Source organism: Ursus maritimus, unplaced genomic scaffold, assembly GCF_017311325.1.
Source record: "Ursus maritimus isolate PB19 unplaced genomic scaffold, ASM1731132v1 scaffold_27, whole genome shotgun sequence".
NCBI classification, from domain to species: Eukaryota; Metazoa; Chordata; class Mammalia; order Carnivora; family Ursidae; genus Ursus; species Ursus maritimus.
In genome coordinates, this window is record NW_024425230.1 from 37,410,090 (window position 1) to 37,432,466 (window position 22,377).

Genomic DNA, 22,377 nt, shown 5'->3' on the forward strand with positions numbered 1-22,377 from the left:
AATTTATAAAGAAGGGCACTGAGGCTCAGCCCGAGTAAATATTTTTTAAATCTCCAGTTAGTGTCTACAGATTATTATAAAACAATAACTAGAAATGGTTGGTTTTGCATTTATAGGAATATATTAGAAGTGAGATGAGTAACTCTTCAAGTCTTAGGTCATTAAAGGAGGAATTACAGACACTAGTTAGTGCAACTCTCCATTTGAGACATGAAGAAACTGACATCCAGAGAGGAGCTGTGACTTGCTCAACACAACACAGCTAGTGAGCTGCAGTTCAGGTGAGCTTTCCAATGTCCCAATCTTCCCAGCACGCCATACAAATTAGAGACGCAAATGCATTTGTCTTAAAGCAAAAAAAGGAACAAGCAAAAGGAGATGTACAGACTAAGTACACTTCCTTTTCTACCCTTGATTCCTGTAACCGTCTTCCCACCATCTCCCTGCAGCTGCCTGTCCCTTGCCATAAACTCAGCTCCGTAGCAAGCCTGTCTGACTCTCCTAAAGAAACTTTGGAGGGTCTCTCTGTCTTTCTGGTGTGCCTCTGCTGTCTAACAGAGCTGAGCCGGCACCCCAGCTGACCCCTCCTATCTAATCACCTCATTTACCTTCAAACCTGGACATCTGAGTGTCTTCTTAGTTCTGGAAACATGTCAGAATCCAGGGTCTCAAAGAGTGAGTCTGAAGCTGGACAGCAGGAAACACCCCATTCTCCTGTCCCTAGCTCCCCTATGGAATCCTAATTCAAGGCAGGGTCGGGTGTGAAGGGCATCTCAGGGGAAGAATATCCAATCCCTGCTAATACCCACCTCTAAGAAGCTTATCAGGGCATTGTACAAGTTCTGGGTCCCAGCACCTCTGCCAGAGCCTAAAAGGGTGGACCTTCCACCAGGGAAACAGACGGGCTCTCCGCGGCCCCCTGCAGTCAACAGGGAAACTGGGGAAACTTCTCAAACTTGCTTCTAAGCTCTAGAAATGAGAGATGACGGTGCAGGGTTCCCATGCTTAGGGGGAGCAAAGATCTGGAAAGATTCAGAGGGTGCTCTGAGGGAACCAAGAGAAAGTGCCTGGGGGTTAACACCAGGCTTCGTTTGCTACTGTGTGATTCTAAATGTAATCTAAGTGTACATGTGGAGACAGTAATACCAGTCCTGCCTCGTTGTAGGGCAGATGCGAGAATCAAAATTAAAAAAGAGGGAATATCTGCTCGATTTCACTGTGGACCTAAACCTGCCCTAAGAAATCAACTTTATTTTAAAAGACGAAGGAATGTGGGGAAAATACTTTAAACTTTGAAGCATTTGGCACATGAAAAATATTTTATTAGGCCTAAGGGAAATCCTTGGTGGGGAGGGCACTCACAGATCTCCCAAGAGCAAGAGAGGACATCCCTAGATACCCAAGGAATTATGCCGCCAGCTCAGGGCCGGAGGTGTTGAAATGAAGGTGGGGTGAGGCCATGGGAACTTATGACCCTTCCCATTGACCTGGAAGCCATTTTAATCACCTAGCTCTGCCTGATTCTTACTGACTGCTCCTTTCTCCCCTCCCTGTTGTCCCCTCCCCCAAGATCACATACAGTTTTGATTATTCTCCCCTGAAGTAGTGGGTAATCCCTCACAGCTTCCCCCCTGCCCTACTTTATCCAGAGTGGCCTGTAAGGGTCAGAAGGCACCCAGCTCCCCCTCCTGAAGCACACAGGGGTGCCCACCCCCTGTGGAAGCACAGAGAGGGGGGCTGACCTCTGCTGCTCACCACGTCCTTGCCTCTAGGCTGCTGCAGGCAGACCCAGATCTAGTTACTTCCCGTCTCAGTGACCCAGCTGCCTAACAGCCTCAACCTAGCCCAGAAAGATGGAAAGAAGAGGGGTACCTGGATGGTTCAGTCAGTGCAGCATCTGATTCTAGATCTCAGGGCCATGAGTTCAAGACTCACATTGGGCTTAAAAAAAAAAAAAAAAAGATGGAAAAGAGGAACCCAATTCACAACGTAGAATTATGAGAGATCTTTCTTCCCCCCTAGAATAATTCCTCTATTTTTTACAATGCTATTTGTGCTATACAGGAAATTCAGGGGAGAACCAAATTCCCAGAAAAGGCATTCCTTTTCTCATGTACTTACAACTTTTGCCAAGGAGTTCTTTCTAGTGTCTAAACTAAATCTCACCTGCTGGGCTTGAGCCTGGTGCCCCCTGTCTTGTTCTCAGGGGATTGTGGCACACTCTGAAATTCACCAGGTTGCAGACAAGTCTGCTGCTCAGCCAAGAGTAGAAGCATCGCCGGGACTGGCAGGGTGAGTTCAGGCAAGTTAACTTCTCAGTGGATGTAAATCTCTCCTGACGGTGACAGTGATAAGGACACTACCTGCTTGGTGGGCTCGCTGCGAAGATAAAGCAAATTAATACGTCAAACATACCAATAGGGTCTGATACTGTTGTTATTCTGCTTGTGGAGATCACAGACTGCTCGGCGGCAGCAGGTCCCCAAGCATTCCGTTGTGACAGCACCGTACTGTGTACTTATTAGGGTGATCACCTGACTTGTGTCTGCATCTCTTAGTAAGTGAGCTCCAAGAGGACAGGGACCTTGCCTATAATTTCATGACTGAATCCCCAGAGTGTCTGGGGAATAGTGTCTGGCACCCAATAAATATACCTGTGGCTGAAACGAAAAGGGACATCCCAGTGAGATGCTCAGAGATGGGGTGGCTGAGCTAGACACTGGGGTGGGAAGGTGGGGAGGAAATGCCCACTCACAGAGGTTCATGGCCATTCATAAACAAAGTGCCGGAGAAAGACCAGTACCACTGAGGAGGGAAAGATGATCTACTCTGTTCTAGCAAGTTGTCTCATTTTATACTCTCCCTCAAACAGGGTGACAGGACGGGTGGGGCCATTTTAGCTCTGACCCTCCCCGTAATACCAGTAATATCAGGTCTGAGGAAGGCAGGGTATAGAGGCTACGCAGGTCAGCAGGGAGGCCTTTCCCTCCCCTCTGCTGCTCAAGGCCTTTCCCATTAGAACAGGAGAAAGAGGAAATGACATTTTTTGCCCGATGGCAAAGGATTTGTGGCTGAGGCCGGCTTATTTCTGGGCCGTATCAGGAGTTGATATTGACCCTACAGTTGCAGAGTGGAAAGTAGACAAGATTTGGCAGGGGTTGCAAAATCAAATGCCTTCAGGGCCTGGATGAATAAAATAAAGTTCAATTAGCTCTGTTCAAAGTCAGCGGAGAGTAATGAGGGCTGTGTCTGGACAGAGAAAGAATGACCCATCAGTAGTCATTCTGATGTAAAACAACTTAAAAATATTAAAAGGTAAACAAAATGCACTGCATTAGACTTACAGGTACTACTTTGCAACATCTAATAAAGTAACAAGCCCGACCAGGAGCAAGTCTGCTAAGGTCTCTCGAAGTCTGGTTCGTCATTTATACAACCAGAAAGCGGAGCTTGTATGTGGGGGAGACGGAAGAGGTACAGTGAGAACCTGTGGAAAAGCCCTTGAGTCTGTCAGGCACAGAACTGTCACAGCCCAAGACCTTTTGTTGATATTGTTTTAATTGTTTATATTATATTGTTTACAGGATACTTTTTTTAAAGATTTACCTGTTTATTTATTTTAGAGAGACAGCACCAGTGAGGGGAGGGGCAGAGGGACAGAAGCGGACTCCCCGCCGAGGGCAGAGGCCAAGGCCATAGATCACACACCCCTGAGATCATGACCTGAGCCAAATCGAGTTGGATACTCAACCAACTGAGCCACACAGGCGCCCCCTATAGGGTGCTGGCTGCACCGCTGTAAGCGAAAAAGCCCCAAACATCCCACAACACCCATCTCTCTGAGCCAGTGGCTGGAGCCATACCCGAGGCAGGGAGCTGCAGGGGGGTGACATTTCAGGTTAGAGCCGTTCGGAGTTGGGATTTTGACTTTCTTAGGTACCCACCCGGAGAGGGCCTGGGGCCTAGAGGAGAGGTCCAACAAGCACTATCAGAGGGCTTCAGTGTGGCCACACAGGAATCCACACAGTACCAGCAAAATTAACAACTCCCCACTAAGTAAAACTCGCCGTGTCAATCTGATTTCACAGAGGAATACCACCTGAAGCCACGGTGAGATTTTTTTTTTCTCATCAGTTGACAAAGACTAAAAAATATAATATCCAGTGCTGACGAAGGTACTGTGAGTTATCAGTCTGGTACAGGAGCACAAGAGACCTTGTTAAACTGTAAGGTCGTGTCCCTCCTCTACTCCAAACTTTCCAGTGCTTTCCCACTTCTGGCAGAGGAAAAGCCTCTACCATATCTAAAAGGCCTTTCCAGCATTGCTTGTAAGAGTGAAAACTGAAATCTATCTAAATGTCAGTGGAGGGGCACTGGGGTGGTGGAGTGGGTTAAGCCTCTGACTCCTGATCTCAGCTCAGGTTTTGATCTCAGGGTCATGTGTTCAAGTTCTTCCCTGAACCAAAAAAAAAAATGTCATTGGAAAACTTGTACCTAGTGTCGTAACTTTCCAGTAATCAATTATATAGCAGTTCAAAGCAATGAAGATGATGTCCAAGGTACATCAATATACTAGTAATACTAAAAACAGGATAAAAAGGAGGTCCAGACCACTAAGGTTTTTGTACACTTCGCAGCCTCCTAGTCTTCTAATACTCCCTGTTCTTAGTGTCAGCCTCACCCCAGATCTCGCTTCCATTCCAAAGCGGACAGTGTTCCTCCCCTCCAACCCTCCACCTCCAACTCAGGCTTTGTCTTTGGCCTAGCCTTTGAGTATGGGCCTCTCTCGGGGGGAAGGAGTGAAGAAGATAAAGGGTAGAGTCCCACTTCCTCTTACCAACTCCCTATTTAGGCCACTGAATTGTTTATACACACACACAGACACAGGCACACTTGCGTGAGCTCTCACTTTGAATAGAGCCCTTTGGGGAGGGGGAGACTTAAAGGCAGTTTGTGGTATGGGGAAGTAAGAGTTGAAACCATTTTAACCCCCAGGAAGGTGAAGAGTGGTGATTTTCCCATTCCCTGCCCTTCCCCTTCAACACCCCCAATCCCCCCATACCCCCGCCCAGAGTCCAGCTCCGCACTCAGCAGGGAGTCTGCTTGAGATTCTCTCTCCTCCTGCTTCTGCCCCTCCCCCTACGCAGTGTGCTCTCTCTAAAATAATAAGTAAATCTAAGAAAAGAAAGGAAAGAAAGAAAGAAAGAAAGAAAGAAAGAAAGAAAGAAAGAAATTAAGAAAGAAAGAGGGGGGAGGGAGAGAGAGAGAAAGAAAGAAAGAGACTAGTTTTGTTTCGCTTTATTCTGCTTTTTCATTGAAAGAAGCTACCAAAGTTTTAAGAGGGTGAGGGGTGAGCCTGGGAAGATAGATGCAGGCCCAGATCGTGAGGAACCTTTAAAAATTTAGAGTTTGTAATGCTTTTCAAAGAAGAGGGTGTCCTAAATAAAGAAGTTCAGTTCTCCTTTCTTAGACAAATGTAATATCAAATCTTCTCTGCTTTCCCGTTTGACTTTTCTTTTGAATAATCTCTAACTTCCTTCCTATCTTCTTTTCACAAATGAATACCCAATGTTACATGCCAGACCCTTGGGAACCAGTGGTGGGTAAGCCTCACCCCTGTTTATAGAGCAGAGATTAAATGAATTGGAATTGGAATTGTATAAAATCCCTTCTTTGGTCAGTGAGTCTTTCTATTATTTTAGAGTAGAGAGATGCTTTGATTTTCTCAATGCTATGGAAAGACTGAGGATTGAGAGCAATTAAAAGAGAAGGGGTCACGGTTTCTTCATCAAATACACTGCAAGGGAAAAAAGACGTGGAGAGAGAATCTACAGATGACAAGAGACTTCAGAGACTGCAATGTCTGGATCTTACTTGGTTCCTGACTCAAGCAACCAGAGTGTAAAAAAAGTAAAATTTAGGGGCACCTGGGTGGCTCAGTTGGTTAAGTGTCTGAATCTTGGTCTTGGCTGAGGTCAAGATCTCAGAGTCGTGGGATCCAGCCCCACATCAGGCTCCACACTCCACATGGAGTATGCTTGAGATCCTCTCCCTCTCCTTCTTCCCCTCCCCCTCCTCATGCTCGAATTCTCTCTCTCTCTGAAATAAAATAAATAAATCTTTAAAAAATTTTTAAAAATTTTTAAGAAGTAAAATTTATAATATTTTTGAGACACGTGGGTATTTGAAAACTGGGTATTTGATAATGTTAGGTACTTGTTTTTAATTATTTTAAATTTGGTAATGGTGGTGTAATTATTGTGGGGTGGTTTTTTTTTCGGTTTTTTGTTTTAATTTTTTTAAAGTCCCTCACTGTCAAGAGAACGCAAAGATAAGCCACAGAGTGGGAGAAAATACTTGCAAAACACATATCTGATAAATGAATGTTATCCAAATTATACAAACAACACTTAAAACTCAACAGTAAAAAAAGAAACAATCTGATTTTAAAATGTGCAAAATCCTTTAACAGAACAAACCCTTCACCAAAAAAGATATACAGATGGAAAGCAAACACCTGAAAATACGTTCAACATCATATGTCATTAGGGAATTTCAAATTAAAACAACAGTGGGAAACCACCACCCACCTATTAGAATAGCCAAAATCAAGAACACTGACATCACCCGTGTTGCTGAGGAGCTGCAGGACTCTCATTCATTGCTGCTAGGAATGCAAAACGGTACAGCCACTTCAAAAGACAACTTTTTCACAGAAGTTTAGTCTTTCACAAAACTAAAGTGCTCTTACAATATGACCCAGAAATCTCTTTCCTTGGTATTTATTCAAACGTACTGAAAGCATATATCCACACAAAACCTGAACAATGGTGTTTATACCAGCCTTATTTATAATGTCAAAACTTGGAAGCAACCAAGATGTCCTTCAGCAAACGGTGGTACATCCAGACAATGGAATATTTATTATTCGGCACTAAAAAGAAATGAGCTATTAAGCCATAAACAAACATGACAAAAACTTAAATGGGTATTACTAAGCAAAAGAAACCAATCCGAAAAGGCTACATACTGTATGATTCCAACTCTGTGACATTCGGCGAAAGGCAACTATGGAAACAATAAAAAGATTAGTGGTCACTGGGAGTCAGGGGAGAGGGAGGGATAAAAGGGCAGAACACAGAGGATTTTTAGAGCAGTGAAAATATTCTGAATGATACGACAAGTGTGGCTATCTGAGCCCCCCTCGGAGCCCCCATACCTAGCACCTATGAGTCGCTTAGAATTTCTGTTACTGACCTTTACTTTGCCAGACTAGAGACCAAACCACTCTGCCTTTCAAAGCCTCTGTTGACAGTGGTCCACTCTTTCAAAGCATAAATAAATAAATAAACAAACAAACAAATAACGAAAGGATGGTAGGTTATGCAAAGGAAGTTGTTTATTGATTCTCTTTAATGTGTGTGTGGAAACATGCAAATGAGGGTTTCTGGAGTGAGAAAAAGAAGTTTATTAGCCAGCCTGAAAAACATCTCCTTCAAGACCTTCTAACTCTTTGTGCTGATGTTCTCTGATTTTATATTCACTGAACAACCATTCGAATTTTAATGGGATTCTACTAAGAATTTACAAATAAAAACAAAAGACTTAACAGTTGTCCTAAGTGATGCAGTCCCCTTGGTAGTTACCTTTTACCGTTCAATTTTAGTAAATTGCTCTTTTTCTTCCCTAACCTCCTGAAAGCTTGTATTCCGAACTAGGTTACCAAAATCTGATCACCCATCAGCAAGCTCATAAACTTAAGCTTTAGGACTGGGGAAGGTAAGGAATCAGTCCATGGAACGAAGCCGCAACTACCAGGAGAAGAGCGAGCCTATGGCTGAGTCATCCCCACTTTCGGGGGAACTAGACAACTCCCCTGCCCACCCATTCTCGGCCACATCCCTCCCACCAGGGAGAGAGAAGCTGTGACCGAGTAACCAGGATGCGGCCTTACTTACCTAGATCCCGTTATGCTCAAGCGTGGTAGGGTTTTGACACAGCGAGGCTAACCCAGCTGGGGAATGGAGTTCTGAAGCAAAAAGGCTAGTCCCGGGGCGCCTGGGTGGCACAGCGGTTAAGCATCTGCCTTCAGCTCAGGGCGTGATCCTGGCGTTATGGGATCGAGCCCCACATCAGGCTCCTCCGCTGGGAGCCTGCTTCTTCCTCTCCCACTCCCCCTGCTGTGTTCCCTCTCTCGCTGGCTGTTTCTCTCTGTCAAATGAATAAATAAAATCTTTAAAAAAAAAAAAAAAAAAGGCTAGTCCGGAGGTCCCTGGCGCTGAGGCTGGCAGGGCCATTCCCAGGGGCTGATTCTCCTCTTGGGCCACCTTGGATATAAGGAAGAGACCGGAGAGAACTACAAGCAAGTGCAGCTCGCACTCTGCCACAGAACAAGCTGGGAGCGGCCAGACAGACCGGGGTGTTCAGTTCAAGGCATCCTCCCTCCTTGACCCGCCCCGCAGCTCACCCCATCCCTCCAACAAGAAAAAGAGGCCGGGGCCTTCCGTTCTCACTTGTAATCTACGTGGTAGGCATGACTCTTTGAACCCCAACCACCCAGGCCGGCTTCTAGCTGACATTCCCTGGCTCCCTACATGGTCAGAAAGTTCCTGCCTGCCCCTTCGAGGCCCCTGCCGGACGCAGGCTGCTGCGGGGACACCAGGCGGCCAGAGGGGCGGCAGCGAGGGCCCCTCGCGCCTCACAGAGAAGTCTGGGCGCACGGCCCTCGGCAGGGCACCTCGCGCCGTAGGGAGAACCACCGAACCTTCCCTCAGAGACGGGTGGGGGAGGCAAGCGGGCCTCGCGCTGAGGAGACCCTGAGGGAAGTCCTGACCCGTCCACTGGCTCAGGTCAGCTGAGAAAACTATACGGCGTGCTTCGCACGAGCTCTCCTCAGGCGGGAAGTGTGGTGAAAGCAGAGTTTGGAGCCGATTCCGTCACCTGGTTCAGAGCACGTGCGTGAGGGGGCTCAAGAGCGCGGGCACAGAGGGGCACGCGTCAGGGCGAGCGCCCAGGGGAGGGAGGAGGCTGGAGTAGGAAGAGCTCACAGAGGTACCTCTTCAGAGGGGAGGAGGTGGGCAGGAGGCCGGAGGGAACGAGGGAAGAGGCCGACAAAGGTGAGGGAGGGAAGGAAGGGGCGACAGAGCCCGGGCTCCGCAAGGTTGGGAAAGTCGAACCGCGAGGTCTTCGCGGACCCGCGGCTGTGGAGGGACGCCGAGGAGGGCGCGCCCCCTAGCGGCGCCGCCGCGCCAGAGCCCGCCCGCTCGGGCCGTAAAGCCCCGCCCCAGCCCCGTGCGCACACCGGCGCAGGATTCCCTTGTGTCGCGCGGCCCTATAGTTCCGGCCGCGGTGCGCGGGCGGAAAGTTTACGCGGACGGACTGTGCCGGCGATGGGAGCGGGGTGAGTGGGGGAGGCCGGGGCCCTCGCGCTGTTCTTCGTTGGTTGTTGGAGCTGCTGGAGAAGGGGTCAGGGGTGGGCAACGACGCGGAGCCGGCGCCCGGCCTTCCCGCCGCCCGGCCTTCCCGCCGCCCGGCGCGGTCTCTGCGGCGCCAGGTGCGGGCCCTGCCCCCGGCCTCCCCTCGCTCGGTAGCTCGGGGTCGTGGGCCCCACCGAAACACTGCGATTTGGGCCCCTGGCTCGGGCCCTTTTCCTTCCCTCTTCCCATGAGACTTCCAGATCTGTTTTTGTTTTGGACTGATTTTAAGGTAAAGATCCACCCCCACCCCCACTTGCAATTCAGATGCAGGAGTTCTGTATTTCCAGGCCGGCGGTTTCGAGATGAAGTTGTGTCTGAGAGCTCAGGGGGTACTCATCAGGGCCGGGGAAGTCAGGCTGGCAGAAACCCAAGGGTCGGTCAGGACCCTAGCAGGAATGGCCGGGCCCCTGGAAACCCTAGAAATTCGAGTGATTCATGCTCCGAGAGTCAAATTGCTGAGAATCAATTCTTTAGGACTGAGCTAATATGTCACCTGCAGGGAAGAACTGCAAACGTGTACTTAGGTGACTTGGCATTACGGCCAAGTCAGTGGCTGGGGTCTGTTTTCAGCAAATTCTTGTTGAGAAAGTTGTCTTAAGCATTCTATGTAAACAGTACTTTAAACAGTACTTATGGGGAAAAAGGGGAGAATTAGCCCAAGTGAGAAATACTCTATGTTCTCAAAAAATTGCTGGACTGTGGTGGGCACGTTTTTTGTTGTGTTTGTTTTTTTTTAATCAGGCCTAGACTGCTTGAGTGAATCATCCTTCACGAACATGCAATTCCCACTTTTAATTCTGTGCTTACAACTTAAGTAATGGTTTCCCATGACTTTGCCACTGTTAAGAAGGTGGATGGACACAAATGAGTGAGGAGAAAGAGCCAGCTCTAGAGGTGTTTGCAGAGAAGGCAAGACCAACCAGCTGTGGTCACCCATTCCAGGGTTAACAGTGGATTTTAGGGGCCAGAAATGCTTTCTTATACCTGATCTAGATCTATGTGTGCTCCTTCCCAGTCTCCTCGAAGAGTTGAGGAAGTACTTCCCATGATCCCCAACTTTTTTTTCCTAAAGATTTGTTTATTAGAGGACGTGTGTGCGCACACACGTGCACATGGGGGGTAAGGGGTAGATGGAGAGGAAGAGAGAGTCTGAAGCAGACTCTGCTGAGTGTGGAGCCCAACGTGGGGCTTGATCTCACAACCCCAACATAACAAACTGAGCCAAAACCAAGAGTCTGAGGCATAACTGACTGCACCACCTGAGTGTCCCTCCCCAGCTTTCAATTACAAACAGGCCTCTATGCAGAAATGGGATCACCACGGGAGTTGGATAACCGCTATATGTGGGCAGAGCCATAGGGGTCCCTAGTATCTGCTTGAACGAGGAGAGAAGGAAACGTGTTTCAGGTGTCCAGAGTTAAAATTCATCCTGTGTTTTGCCAAAGAATTAATGTTCTGTCTGGTGACTAGGGGTAATTAGTCATTATCAAATATTTGTTAAGCACATACCCTATGCCAGTTATTGTGACAGGTTCTGAGGAGACATTGGTGGGCACAATCTGACACAGTCCCTGCCCTTAGTGAGCTTATGGTCTACTGTAGGATAGTTGAACCAGTATTATATAGGGCCTCACTTCGTGAACAGTACAGCTGAGACCCAGAAAGAAAATTGAAAAGACTGAGGAGATGAAGTAGTACCAAGTTGGTACACTTAAGCCCATTCATTTGACACTAGAAGAAACCCACAGGCTCTGAGAACCTGTTGAGTTTGACTTTGGGCACAGTTTTAACAAGCTCGATTACCTGGCTTTCCAGCCCCTAGTTGCCAAGAAGCAGCAAATTAGAAAGAGGGAGGATGATTATAGGGAATTACTGAGTAAAGTAGAATGCAAGCTGATGGGCTAAAAATTAATTATAAAAAGGAGGCAACAAAACAGCACAACAGCCGGGATCCCTTGAATACAAGGCATTGTTTCTGTGTATGTTCTACGTAATCCCTGTTTTATGGGACCTTAATGGTAATTATGTAGAAAATGGTTACATGGGAAACACAGAGTTAGCAAATTAAACTGGATTCTGTGCTCTAGAACTTTTCAGTATCTTTATTAATGCTTGAATTCATTTTTCTTGGAACATCTCTCCAGAACTGTGTTCTGCAACACACACCTGGGGGAATGCTGGTGTGAAAAAAAACCCATGAGAGTAGCAGGGTGCTAGGCAGTATTGGTGTTTAGAGTGGTGATGCCAAGTCATCATAAGCGTAAATTATGTTTTGCCTGGTGTTTAATGAGGCAGAAAAGAGAGATACACATTTTAATTTTGTCTGTCAAAATGGTTAAACATTTTGGAATTCTAAAAAGTTTGGAAAAGTAATTTATATCCCTCATTTAATCTTTATTGATGTTAGATACATGAGGCATTACTGTATTTGAAATGTATCTCAGGCCACTAGGTGGTAAAAAGGCTTTTCCTATTTTACTAGAGTCCCTGACCCCTGGCTTTAATATTGCTTCCATGAACCATTATGTTCTGAGTTCCCAACAGCCTATTTACAAATGGAATTTTAGAATATCACACACTTGCGGTTGGATACTTCACCGAAACAAGTAGTCTGGCCACTGTTAAGTGTTTCGGAAGTAAGTTCCAAAAAAGAAATTAGTGAGCATTTAATTTCTAACCAGTTTTGTCCATCCAGAGTCTTCCCTAATTGTGTATGTGCAATATGAGTTTTATGAAGGTGTAATTAGTGTATACATACAATCCTATGACCTGCTTTTCTCAGTTACTGGTGTTTTATATAAATATTTCCCGTATTTACATACGGGTCTTTTATTTATAGCTGTATGAGATTTCATTATGTCCGTAGACTGTAATTTGCTTGTTAACAGAGTAGCAGCAAGCTGTGTCCCCATGAGCAGGTCTGTGTATCTGAACTTTTTTATTTTTGAGAACAGAAATGTTTTCTTCATGCTAATTCTCAATCCGTAATTTTAAAGAACTCTGTTTTCTCCATTTCTTCTGCATATTGACTTTTTAAAAAAAAAAAAGATTGTATTTACTTATTTATTTAGAGAGAGCCTGAGCTGGGGGAAGGGACAGAGGAAGAGGGAAAAGGGGGAGGGAGAGGATCTCAAGCAGACTCTGTGCCGAGCATGGAGCCCATTGTGGGGCTCGATCCCAGGATCCTGAGATCATGATCTGAGCCAATACCAAGAGTCAGACGCTTAACCAACTGAGCCACCCCAGCATTCCTCTGCATATTGACTTTTTATACACAATTTCATGAGATAATGTCGGCTGTCCTACATACTCTTTAATTTTGTTCTTTTCCTTCACAATTTAAAGCATTGTTGCCCAATTTACATAGTTTTACCGAGGCTAGCAGTAGTTCACTGCTTTTGTCATGCGTAATGATTTCCAGCTTTATCTGATTTGGATTATGACTCTACTGGCCCTTTCATTTTTACATTTTACATTCATTTTAATAATAAAAAAGGGCACCAGGCAACAAGATAATTAAATAAACACACAACTACTGCTGTGTTAAGAGAGTGATTATGCCCAAAAAGAACGGGTTGCTTGTCAAAAAGCACCACCACCATATGACAGCTAGAAATGTTCCTTCATAAATTAAGTGTTGGAGAGGTGATATAGGAATGTTTGTTGTATTAAGTTGTATAAACTTTGGAATTATGCAAGTCCAGGGCTACCTGAATTTAATGTATTTTTTAATAGAAATACGTGGTCCTTGGGGCGCCTGGGTGGCTCAGTCGGTTAAGCGGCTGCCTTCGGCTCGGGTCATGATCCTGCAGTCCTGGGATCAAGTCCCACATTGGGTTCTCTGCTCAGCAGGGGAGTCTGCTTCTCCCCCTTCCTTTGCCCTTTTCTCTGCTTGTGCTCTCTGTCTCTCTCTCTCTCTCTCTCAAATAAATAAGTAAAATCTTTTTAAAAAAAGGAAAAAAAAAAAAAAGAAACATGTGGTCCTTGATTTATGGCCATTTAGTGGGCGATTCTAGGAGTTGTCCACACAGTGAACTAAGCTGCTTGCTTCCCTCCCTCTGAATTCTCTGTAGTTTTGCCTTAACTTAAATGAAGTTTTCCTTCACTCATTGCTGCAAAGTTTGGTTAAAATTAGGGTGGGGAAAAGAAACTTTTTTGTCTCTGTAACAAGACCTAATCATATTTATTTTCCACAGCATTTCTCTGTTCATAGCTGTCTGTCTGCGCTCTGACTGGGAACATTGGGATCGTTTTCATCATGCCGACAGTGGTGGTAATGGATGTATCCCTTTCCATGACCCGACCCGTGTCGATCGAGGGGTCTGAGGAATATCAGCGTAAGCACCTAGCAGCCCATGGTTTGACAATGCTGTTTGAGCACATGGCCACAAATTACAAGCTTGAGTTCACAGCCCTGGTGGTTTTTTCATCACTCTGGGAGCTGATGGTTCCCTTCACAAGAGACTACAACACCCTTCAGGTACAAAAAGGAACGAGTTACTATATGTACAGGGCCCAGATTTTTAGGAAGGAAAACAGTGTTATCATATTGCACTGAATATTTAGAACTTGGCCTTTTTTTTTTTTTTTTTTTTTTTTTAAGATTTATCCATTTATTTGCCGGGGGCAGGGGGTTGGGGAGCAGAGGGAGAGAGAAACTCAAAGCAGACTCCGTGCTGAGCACTGAGCCCAATGATCTCAAGACCTGAGCCGAAACCAAGAGTTGGATGCTCAACTGACTGTGCCACCCCGGCGCCTGGTAGAACTTGGACTAATTTAATGTTAAGTCTATGGGTATAATATCTGAATATAGCTCTAAAACAAAGATTCACAACCAGTAGGCCTTATGCCTTTGGTAGAGCTGTGAGTTTGAGCTCTGAGTTGTTGCCTTATTTTCTTCTCTCAGTTTTCCTGAATTTTCTGTGGAAAGGAGAACATGTCAGGTTGTAGTTCTCCATTCTCTAAAATTCTGGGTCTTTAAATTCAACACTTTATTATTTTCTATTTTCCTATAAAACTTGAGGAGATGAAAAACAGCCCTTCCTTATAAAAACCTTTACTCTAGAGTAATTCAAAATTATATTTCCTCTCCAATAAATAGCCTTTGATTTACAGATGCCAAGAGATTATAATATTTGAACCTCAGTTGATAGGTGTTAGTTCATAAGATGTTATCTGTGATATGTCAGAGAATTTACTTTCTGACAACAACTCTAAATCATTAATATTTCCAGCAGTACCTTGTAATAGTCAATAAGTGTGGAATTAAAACAGTTTAATACTTGCTGGGCAGGTTAGAGATCCAGGATCAGTATAGTTTGATTTTTTTTAATATAAGTAATAAAATTTTGTTAAATCATTTTTTTTATCATCTCACTTTTTTTTATGTTACTCAGAAGCTTTTTTTAAAAATTGCACTAGATTTCTTGTAAATAAATAGTAAACTAAGGATTTTGGATATTCAGCAGTTCTGAAATTTAGAGAATTGCTTATGCGTCGTTCAGAGTAGTGGTTAAGACCAGGTGTCCTACTGACTGGGCTTAAATCTAGACTCTGCCACCTCTAGGCATGTGACCTGGGAAAGTTACCTCATCATTCTGTGCCTCTGTTTCCTCGTTTTAAAAATAGGTTAATAATCTGTACCTTACAGAGTGTTGAGATAACTGAATGCACGTAAAGTGCCTAGGTTGGTGTTTAGAATATAGTTAGTACTCGATAATTTTTGTCATTTCTTTTGATGTGTTTAAAAGTTCTTCATTTTAATTACTTTCTTTTTACAAAGCTATGAATTTGGTGGACTGTTCACTCTCACTTGATAAGAGAATGGAATAAAGGAAAGTTCTTTTAATTGTCATTTGCGGTTGAGGAAGCCTGTTTTGCCATTTTTCTTTGAGAAAATATGCTTTTGGGCTCTCAGAAACACAGTGTCCCCTGTGTAACATTCATGCTTTAAACAGTTTATGTTGTTTTCTAATAACAAAACAGTAAAAAAAATAATGAGCAGTTTTACCTTTTATTCAACCAGGAAGCACTAAGTAATATGGATGATTATGATAAAACCTGCTTGGAATCTGCATTAGTTGGTGTTTGCAATATCGTTCAGCAAGAATGGGGTGGTGCGATTCCTTGCCAGGTAATGATCAATTCCTTTTCATTGCCCTAAGTTAAAACCATTAACCATTGAGGTGATTCGATTTTCTTTAGGCTCTGACACAGCATGCATTGTAATTTCTAAAAACTACATTATACATTATTGGTATCTTTTTAAAAGAAGGCACTAAATCAGCACTAATATGCTCAAAAATCAGTACAATTATGCCTTAAGGAAAGCACTCTCCTAGCAAACTGGCTTATTGCAAACTAGTATTGTTTGTATAAAGCACAAAGGGCTCAGAGTAGAATTTTAGAACACTCCCTAGAAGGGGTAATTATAATTTTGAGTGCTAGAATTATAAACTTAAAAAAAAAATTATAAATTTCAATGCGTAATATAGTCTGTCTTCATTCTCAGTGTAGTATTTATTTAGCAAACATTTAACCATCTCAACTGAGTTGTATAAAAAGTGGTGAGTATGAATGTCATATATTCTTTTCCCCTTTACTTTTTCTGTATTTTAGGTTTTGCAGATGTTTGTGACAACTTCAGTTCCACTGTCATAGCATGAAAGCAGCCATAGATAATAAGTAAATAAATGGCATGGCTGTGTTCCAATAAAACTTTATTTACAAAAACAGACAGTGGGCCACAGTGTATGATTTTTTGTTACATGGTCAAACACAGGTTCTTCAGTAGTGTCAGTGGCATCACTGGTATTTATTAAAAATAAGATTGTGGTTGCCTGGGGGTGAAGGAAGGGTAGGGAATTGACTCAAATGAAGCACAAGGGAAATTGGAAGTGACAGGACTGGTCTTTATCTTGATCGTGGAAGTGGTTGCTCACTGAGTATAGTTGGTGGAATTCCTAGAACTGGATATTCAGAAGGATGAATTTTACTGCGTGTAAGTTATATCTCAGTAAACCTGACTTTTAAGTTTGTTTTTTTCTTACTACAAAACCACCTGTTTTACGGAGTATGAACTCATGGGTTAATGAAGACCCTGAGCTGCTACTAAAAGGTGAAATCATTTTAATAAATGCCATGAATGCCTTTTGATCACTTTCTTTTCAGAAATAAAAATGTTTGGCACCTTCATAAACATTATTTATTTGGTAAATCTGTGCATACAGAATAATGTCCTAAGAATATATGGAATAAATGAAATTTTGTTGTCAGTATCTTCTGAACTGGAAGCTAGCGGGTAGCAGTTTCCTTTGCTGCTGCTTCAGTCATTTTAGAGAAGAAATTCAGAAAGTATGTAACAAGCAAGATCTTGTGCACCACACAGCCTTCTGCCTTTTAGTATTTTTTCTTCCTTTACAAAAGGAAGAATCTGAATTTGAGATGTCCTGTACCCTGAGGGCCCGGATCTACTTAGGTTTGCTTGATGGGTTTTGGAGTGAACCAGGTCCAAAACACTGTACTAGAGGTAGAAGTTATTAGCAATTGTTTTTATAATCAGTTACTATCACATAGATTCGTTTTAATGTGGAATTTTGTTAACCAGGGTTTCAGATAGCTGGACTGTGTCTTCATTATCTGGGTAAAGTCTGTCTCATTTTGACATTACACGAAATATTTCATCACATAGCATCTGAAAAAATGAGGGGCAGAAGTAAATCATTATATAGCAATTGTTCGTGTAAGAGGAAATTGCCTCATATAAGTCCATTGTCTATCTTCCCAAAAAATGACATCTCTCCAAGGGACTGCCATTGAGCATTCTTGGGCTTTAGAAATAAGTGCCAATCTTGGTACTTCACATGGTGCTGTCACCTAATACTGCCTTAATGGCCTGTTATTTTTTTTTTAATAATATTTATTTTGTTATATTAGTCACCATACAGTACATCCCCAGTTTAATGGCCTGTTATAATTAACTTAGAAGGCTAGGGTAGGAAGAGCAAAAATAATCCTCCCCTGGAATGCTTGGAAAATCTGCCACCCCATAGGATCACTGAGGCAATGAAGAAGAAAAATAATTTGTAATTACCATCCATTGTTGGTGTATTTGAAGGCTTTTTCAGATTACAAGTTGATTAAGAATGTATTTTAAAGGTCTTATACATGTCTGGTTAAATGGCTTTTATAAATACATTTTTTAGAGCAGGAGAGGGGCAGAGGGAGAGAGAATCTTAAGCAGGCTCCATGCCCAGCGTGGAGCCAGACACAGCTCGATTTCACAACCCTGAGATCATGACCTGAGCTGAAATCAAGAGTCAGACACTTAACTGACTGAGCCACCCAGGCACCCCTATAAATACATTTTTAAAGCATTTGTCATTTTAATTGACCAGGGATAGAGTTTGTCATCTTTGAAAATAGTGCCAAGGTTCGGACTTCTGTGCTGATACTTCCTAGGGTCACATGTAAAATAGATCCACATGTTATTCTTGACATCGAGTGCCTTAGGTGACAACTCTAAGAGTTAGGGTTCTAGTTGTAATACAATTAAGTAAGAATTGGTTATGATTTTAAGTGTTCATAGGTAGGTGCTATTTTTTTAGGTTTAATTAGACAAGATACAGAGAAGTGCATAGATCTCAATTTCATAGTTCACCGAGTTTTGACAGATGCACGCACCTGTGTAACCACTACTCCAATTAAGATCTGGCACGTTTCCATTACCCAACAAAGTTTCCTCACCTTCCCCTTTCTAGCCTATATCCCCCTACACCCCACAGCTCTTACTTGATTTATCTTAGCTCTGTCGTACCTGTTCTAGAACTTCATATAAGAAGAATCATGCAATGTGTCATCTTTCACTTGACAAAATGTTTCTGAGATTTATTCACCTTGTTGCTGGAGAGGTGGGTTTTTCAGTGTAAATGCCATTAGGGAGAAATGAGACTGCTTTAAATAAATATGTCACTTCACGTACAAACCTCCTCTCACTCTTTGCAAACAGGTTGTTCTGGTGACAGATGGCTGTCTTGGCATTGGTAGAGGGTCACTGCGGCATTCCCTAGCTACTCACAGTCAACGAAGCGAGAGCAACAGGTTTCCGCTCCCTTTTCCTTTCCCGTCTAAGCTGTACATCATGTGCATGGCAAATTTGGAGGAGGTAATACTGAGTTCCTTTTAGTTTGATCAGATGCATTTTGGGGCTTCATTTTTTGTATATTCCATTAGTATTACATTGTGTATACTATAACATTGAACTCCATTGGTTTCAGCTGAAGCTAATCACTAAATTTGGAAGGACTCTAGGTCTCAGTTGCCCTTTGATGATTCAGAGTGTTGTCCAAGTCTGGAAACAGAGCTGGCTGGAGTTGTTGTCTATCCTGTTTCCCGCAAAGACTCTTCAGATGCATAAGAGTTAAAATCTTCTTTTTGGTGTTAGACCTATACCTCGTTTAGGAATTCTTATGTCCATTCCACCAGAAATATTGACAGAAATGTGCTTGAACTTTTTTGGTAAAGTAACATTACTCTGATGTATGTTTTATTAAACTCTACTTCCTGGTTTTCCCATTTATTTGGGAAACTTATTTAACCTTTCTTCACCTCGGTTTTTCTGTCTGTGAAATGGAGATAATAATGGTTCTCATCTAAAAGATATTAGAAACACTTTGGAGGGAAGATATTGTGTAAATACCAACTGGTCACTGCTGAGAGTCTTTGTAAAACTACTTCTGAGTAAAGTAGCTCTACTGGTATCATTTTATATAGCGTTCCTCTTGGTAACCTTGAATCAAAATTGTTATAGTTATTTTCGCCTCAGGTTGTTAAAAAAAATCATCTGTTTTTTATTGCCTGTGTTATTGCGACGGGTGTGACCTTGGTGTGCTGATAATAATCTGGCATTGTGTGCCACTTTCAAAGGCTCATCTGTTTTGCTTTGTAGCTTCAGAGCACGGATTCCTTGGATTGCCTTGAACGTCTCATAGATTTAAACAATGGTGAAGGGCAGATTTTTACCATTGATGGCCCCCTGTGCTTGAAAAATGTACAGTCTATGTTTGGGTGAGTATATATTTAGAGCTTTTTTGCCTTCTTACAATCTGGTATTATAACTTGATATTCAGCTATAATATCTATTTCACTATTTCTAATTGTTGTCATTTCATTTTCCCCCTGAGGTGTACAATTTTCAGGTAAAGTGATTAGTAGTAGTGATTTTTAAAAGTTCATTCCCTTTTAAATTAAGCATGACTAAGTCAATAATGCCTATAGATACTGACTTCCTTACAATGACTCAGCAGTTTCAAAAGATTAACTTACTTTTGGGCTTTTCAGAATTGAAATTCCCTCACCAAAAATGTCAGATTTTGTTCTATTTCACAAATGGTCAGATCATAGTTTTGGAGTTGACTTGAAGGGAAAATAAACTTAGCATCTTGAAAAAAATGGTATGTATCATATTATTGCTCTTCTTATAACAATTAATCATCATATTCTAGAAAACTGATAGATCTGGCGTATACACCTTTCCACGCTGTTCTCAAGTGCGGCCACCTAACAGCTGATGTGCAGGTCTTCCCCAGACCAGAGCCTTTTGTCGTAGATGAGGAAATTGATCCCATCCCTAAAGTCATCAACACAGGTAACATGTTTTTAACTTTCTTCTTAGTTTTTTTGTTATATTTTCTTGTAACTTCTGGCTTCTCTGTCCAGGAGGGTTGAAAAGAAATTTAAATTCTGATACTAGGGTGCTGTTGTCATCACCGGTATATACATTTTGAATGGGAGGAGGCATTGCCAAAAGGGTGGCAGTCTTGCGGTTCATGGTGAGATCATGAGTTAATCTCCAATCCTAGATAGCTATAGCCACAAATTACTAGAGTTGGAAATCATGACCAAATTCACTAGCCATGAAATCCCTAAAGTAATTCTTAATTGAGATACTAAGATTGATTAGCATCATAATTAAGATCATCTGTGAAGAGCTAGTTTCCAAACTTGGCTGTGTGATTCTTCCTTTGTGATCCTGGACAAGTCACTTCCTCTCATTCTGGTTGGTTAGGTGAGTGGAATCTCTAGATGAGTCATGGTCTCTCTCAGGTCTCCGCTCTGATATGCCGTACTCCTCTAGCCCTGCCGCTTGTGTTTTGACTAAAAGAAGGAGCCATGCTACTGCATTTCCCTGGTGTGTGCTGGAGATGTTGTGCCTAGCCGAGATTGGCAAAGTGAGTCAAGTCACAAGGAAGAGGAGAGAGGAGAGTTGTCTCCAGTTGGTGGGTGGACCCCTTGAATGGTGGGTACACATTCAGCCGTCACGGTTTCAGTCATAGTTGCACCTTCAGTGCCTAGCACAGCGTCTGAGGCTTTGGACGTGTTTACTAGGTAAATGTCCTGCCCACCAATGATTAGCATTAAGTGCATAGTAAATGTTCATTTCACTCATGGGTGTACAGATTTGAGGGAGTCTGATAGTGAAGGGCTGTGCAAAGGCTTTTTATTTTCTGTGCCTTTAGCTCCTCGCTGTCTGGAAGTCGGACATCCATCTCTTTCATGGTGACTACTGCAGTGTGTTAAGCTGTGCCCAATGTTTTGTTGCCTTCAGACCAACTAGATTCTGCTTCCTTCCCATCCTTTTTTGATGAGTAACTTTGAATAGATCTGTTCTTTTCCATATAAACTTTTAGTCCAAGATCTTTGTCATAGCTTGTACTTATGCCACTTTGAAATGCAGGCCTTTTGCTACTCAGATGAAAAAACGTAATTGCTCATTTGTTATTCAGCTAAAAAAGGTAATGGCAGCAAATCTCCAGTGAAGCAGATTTTCTGACATATTCAAGTACAACGTACTCACCATGACCCTGATTTTTTTAAAAATCGTTTCGAGAGGGGCTGGGTGGCTCAGTCCATTAAGCATCTGCCTTCAGCTCCGGTCATGATCCCAGGGTCCTGGGATCAAGCCCCAGAAGCCTCCCTTCTCAGTGGGAAGCCTGCTTCTCCCTCGCCCTCAGCCTGCCACTCCCCCTGCTGTGCTTTCTCTCTGTCAAATGAATAAATAAAATCTTTTAAAAAAATCATTTTGAGAATATGAGTATGTCTGTGCCTGGAAGAAAGACTGAAAAGCAATTCAATAAAATATTAATAGATGTTTCTTTTGATGGTGAATAATCAGTGACTTTATTTTTCTTCTTTACAATTTTTAGTGTTTCCCAAGTTTTTCTACTATTTATATAATCAGAAAATAAACTTTTAGAAAGTACTTTGGGATAAAAGTATTATTTTTTACCTGTTAGGTGTCCAACAAATACTCTGGGTCTTTAATACAGCTTCATAAATCAAAGAAATCATTGTCATGTTTAGACTGCTGCCTTGGGCTTATTAGAGAATGTATTTCTTTCTCACAGAAATGTTTTTAATGATAGCTTTACAGTCCAGGACGGCTGCTCCTCCTGCAAGATTGGAGTGGTGGAAGTGCTTGACTGTGATGCCCCCTGCTGACACGAACATCCCTGACTAAACAGAGGGATTGGATCTTTAAGCTTTTGCCTTGGCTGGGGACCTAGCCTCATAAAAATAAAGTCTAACTGATTTGTCTTATAACTTAAATCATTAAACGAAAGGCAGTTATTCTTGTTTCCTGAGCTGTTTAAAATGCAAATTATAAGTCATTCAGAGAAACTTCTAATAACCTTCTTAGTCACATCTGAATTCCTCACCTAAACGCTGTATTTGTGAAAAACCTAGTACATAGAAAATAATGTACTTCCCTATACATTAATTAATTCTGTGTTGATTCATTCTTTTCAGATTTGGAAATAGTGGGATTTATTGATATAGCTGATATTTCAAGTCCCCCAGTTCTGTCCAGACATCTGGTCCTACCAATAGCACTTAACAAAGG

General features: G+C 42.8%; 1 protein-coding gene across 3 annotated transcripts in view; it reads left to right on the forward strand.

Annotated features, from left to right (window-relative positions):
* The first annotated feature begins 9,292 nt into the window (after positions 1–9,292).
* INTS14 (integrator complex subunit 14) overlaps positions 9,293–22,377 on the forward strand; it is a 29,623-nt gene continuing 16,538 nt past the window's right edge. The window contains exons 1-7 of one of the 3 annotated variants that reach the window (XM_040643094.1): positions 9,293–9,400; positions 13,673–13,956; positions 15,502–15,609; positions 18,484–18,639; positions 19,423–19,541; positions 19,979–20,121; positions 22,284–22,376. In XM_040643094.1, coding sequence (XP_040499028.1) covers positions 13,735–13,956; positions 15,502–15,609; positions 18,484–18,639; positions 19,423–19,541; positions 19,979–20,121; positions 22,284–22,376 — 841 coding nt within the window. In that variant the 5' untranslated portion in view covers positions 9,293–9,400; positions 13,673–13,734. Of the gene's footprint in view, positions 9,706–13,672; positions 13,957–15,501; positions 15,610–18,483; positions 18,640–19,422; positions 19,542–19,978; positions 20,122–22,283; position 22,377 lie in introns of all 3 variants that reach the window. The other 2 variants (XM_008708579.2, XM_040643095.1) reach the window with 2 other exon arrangements.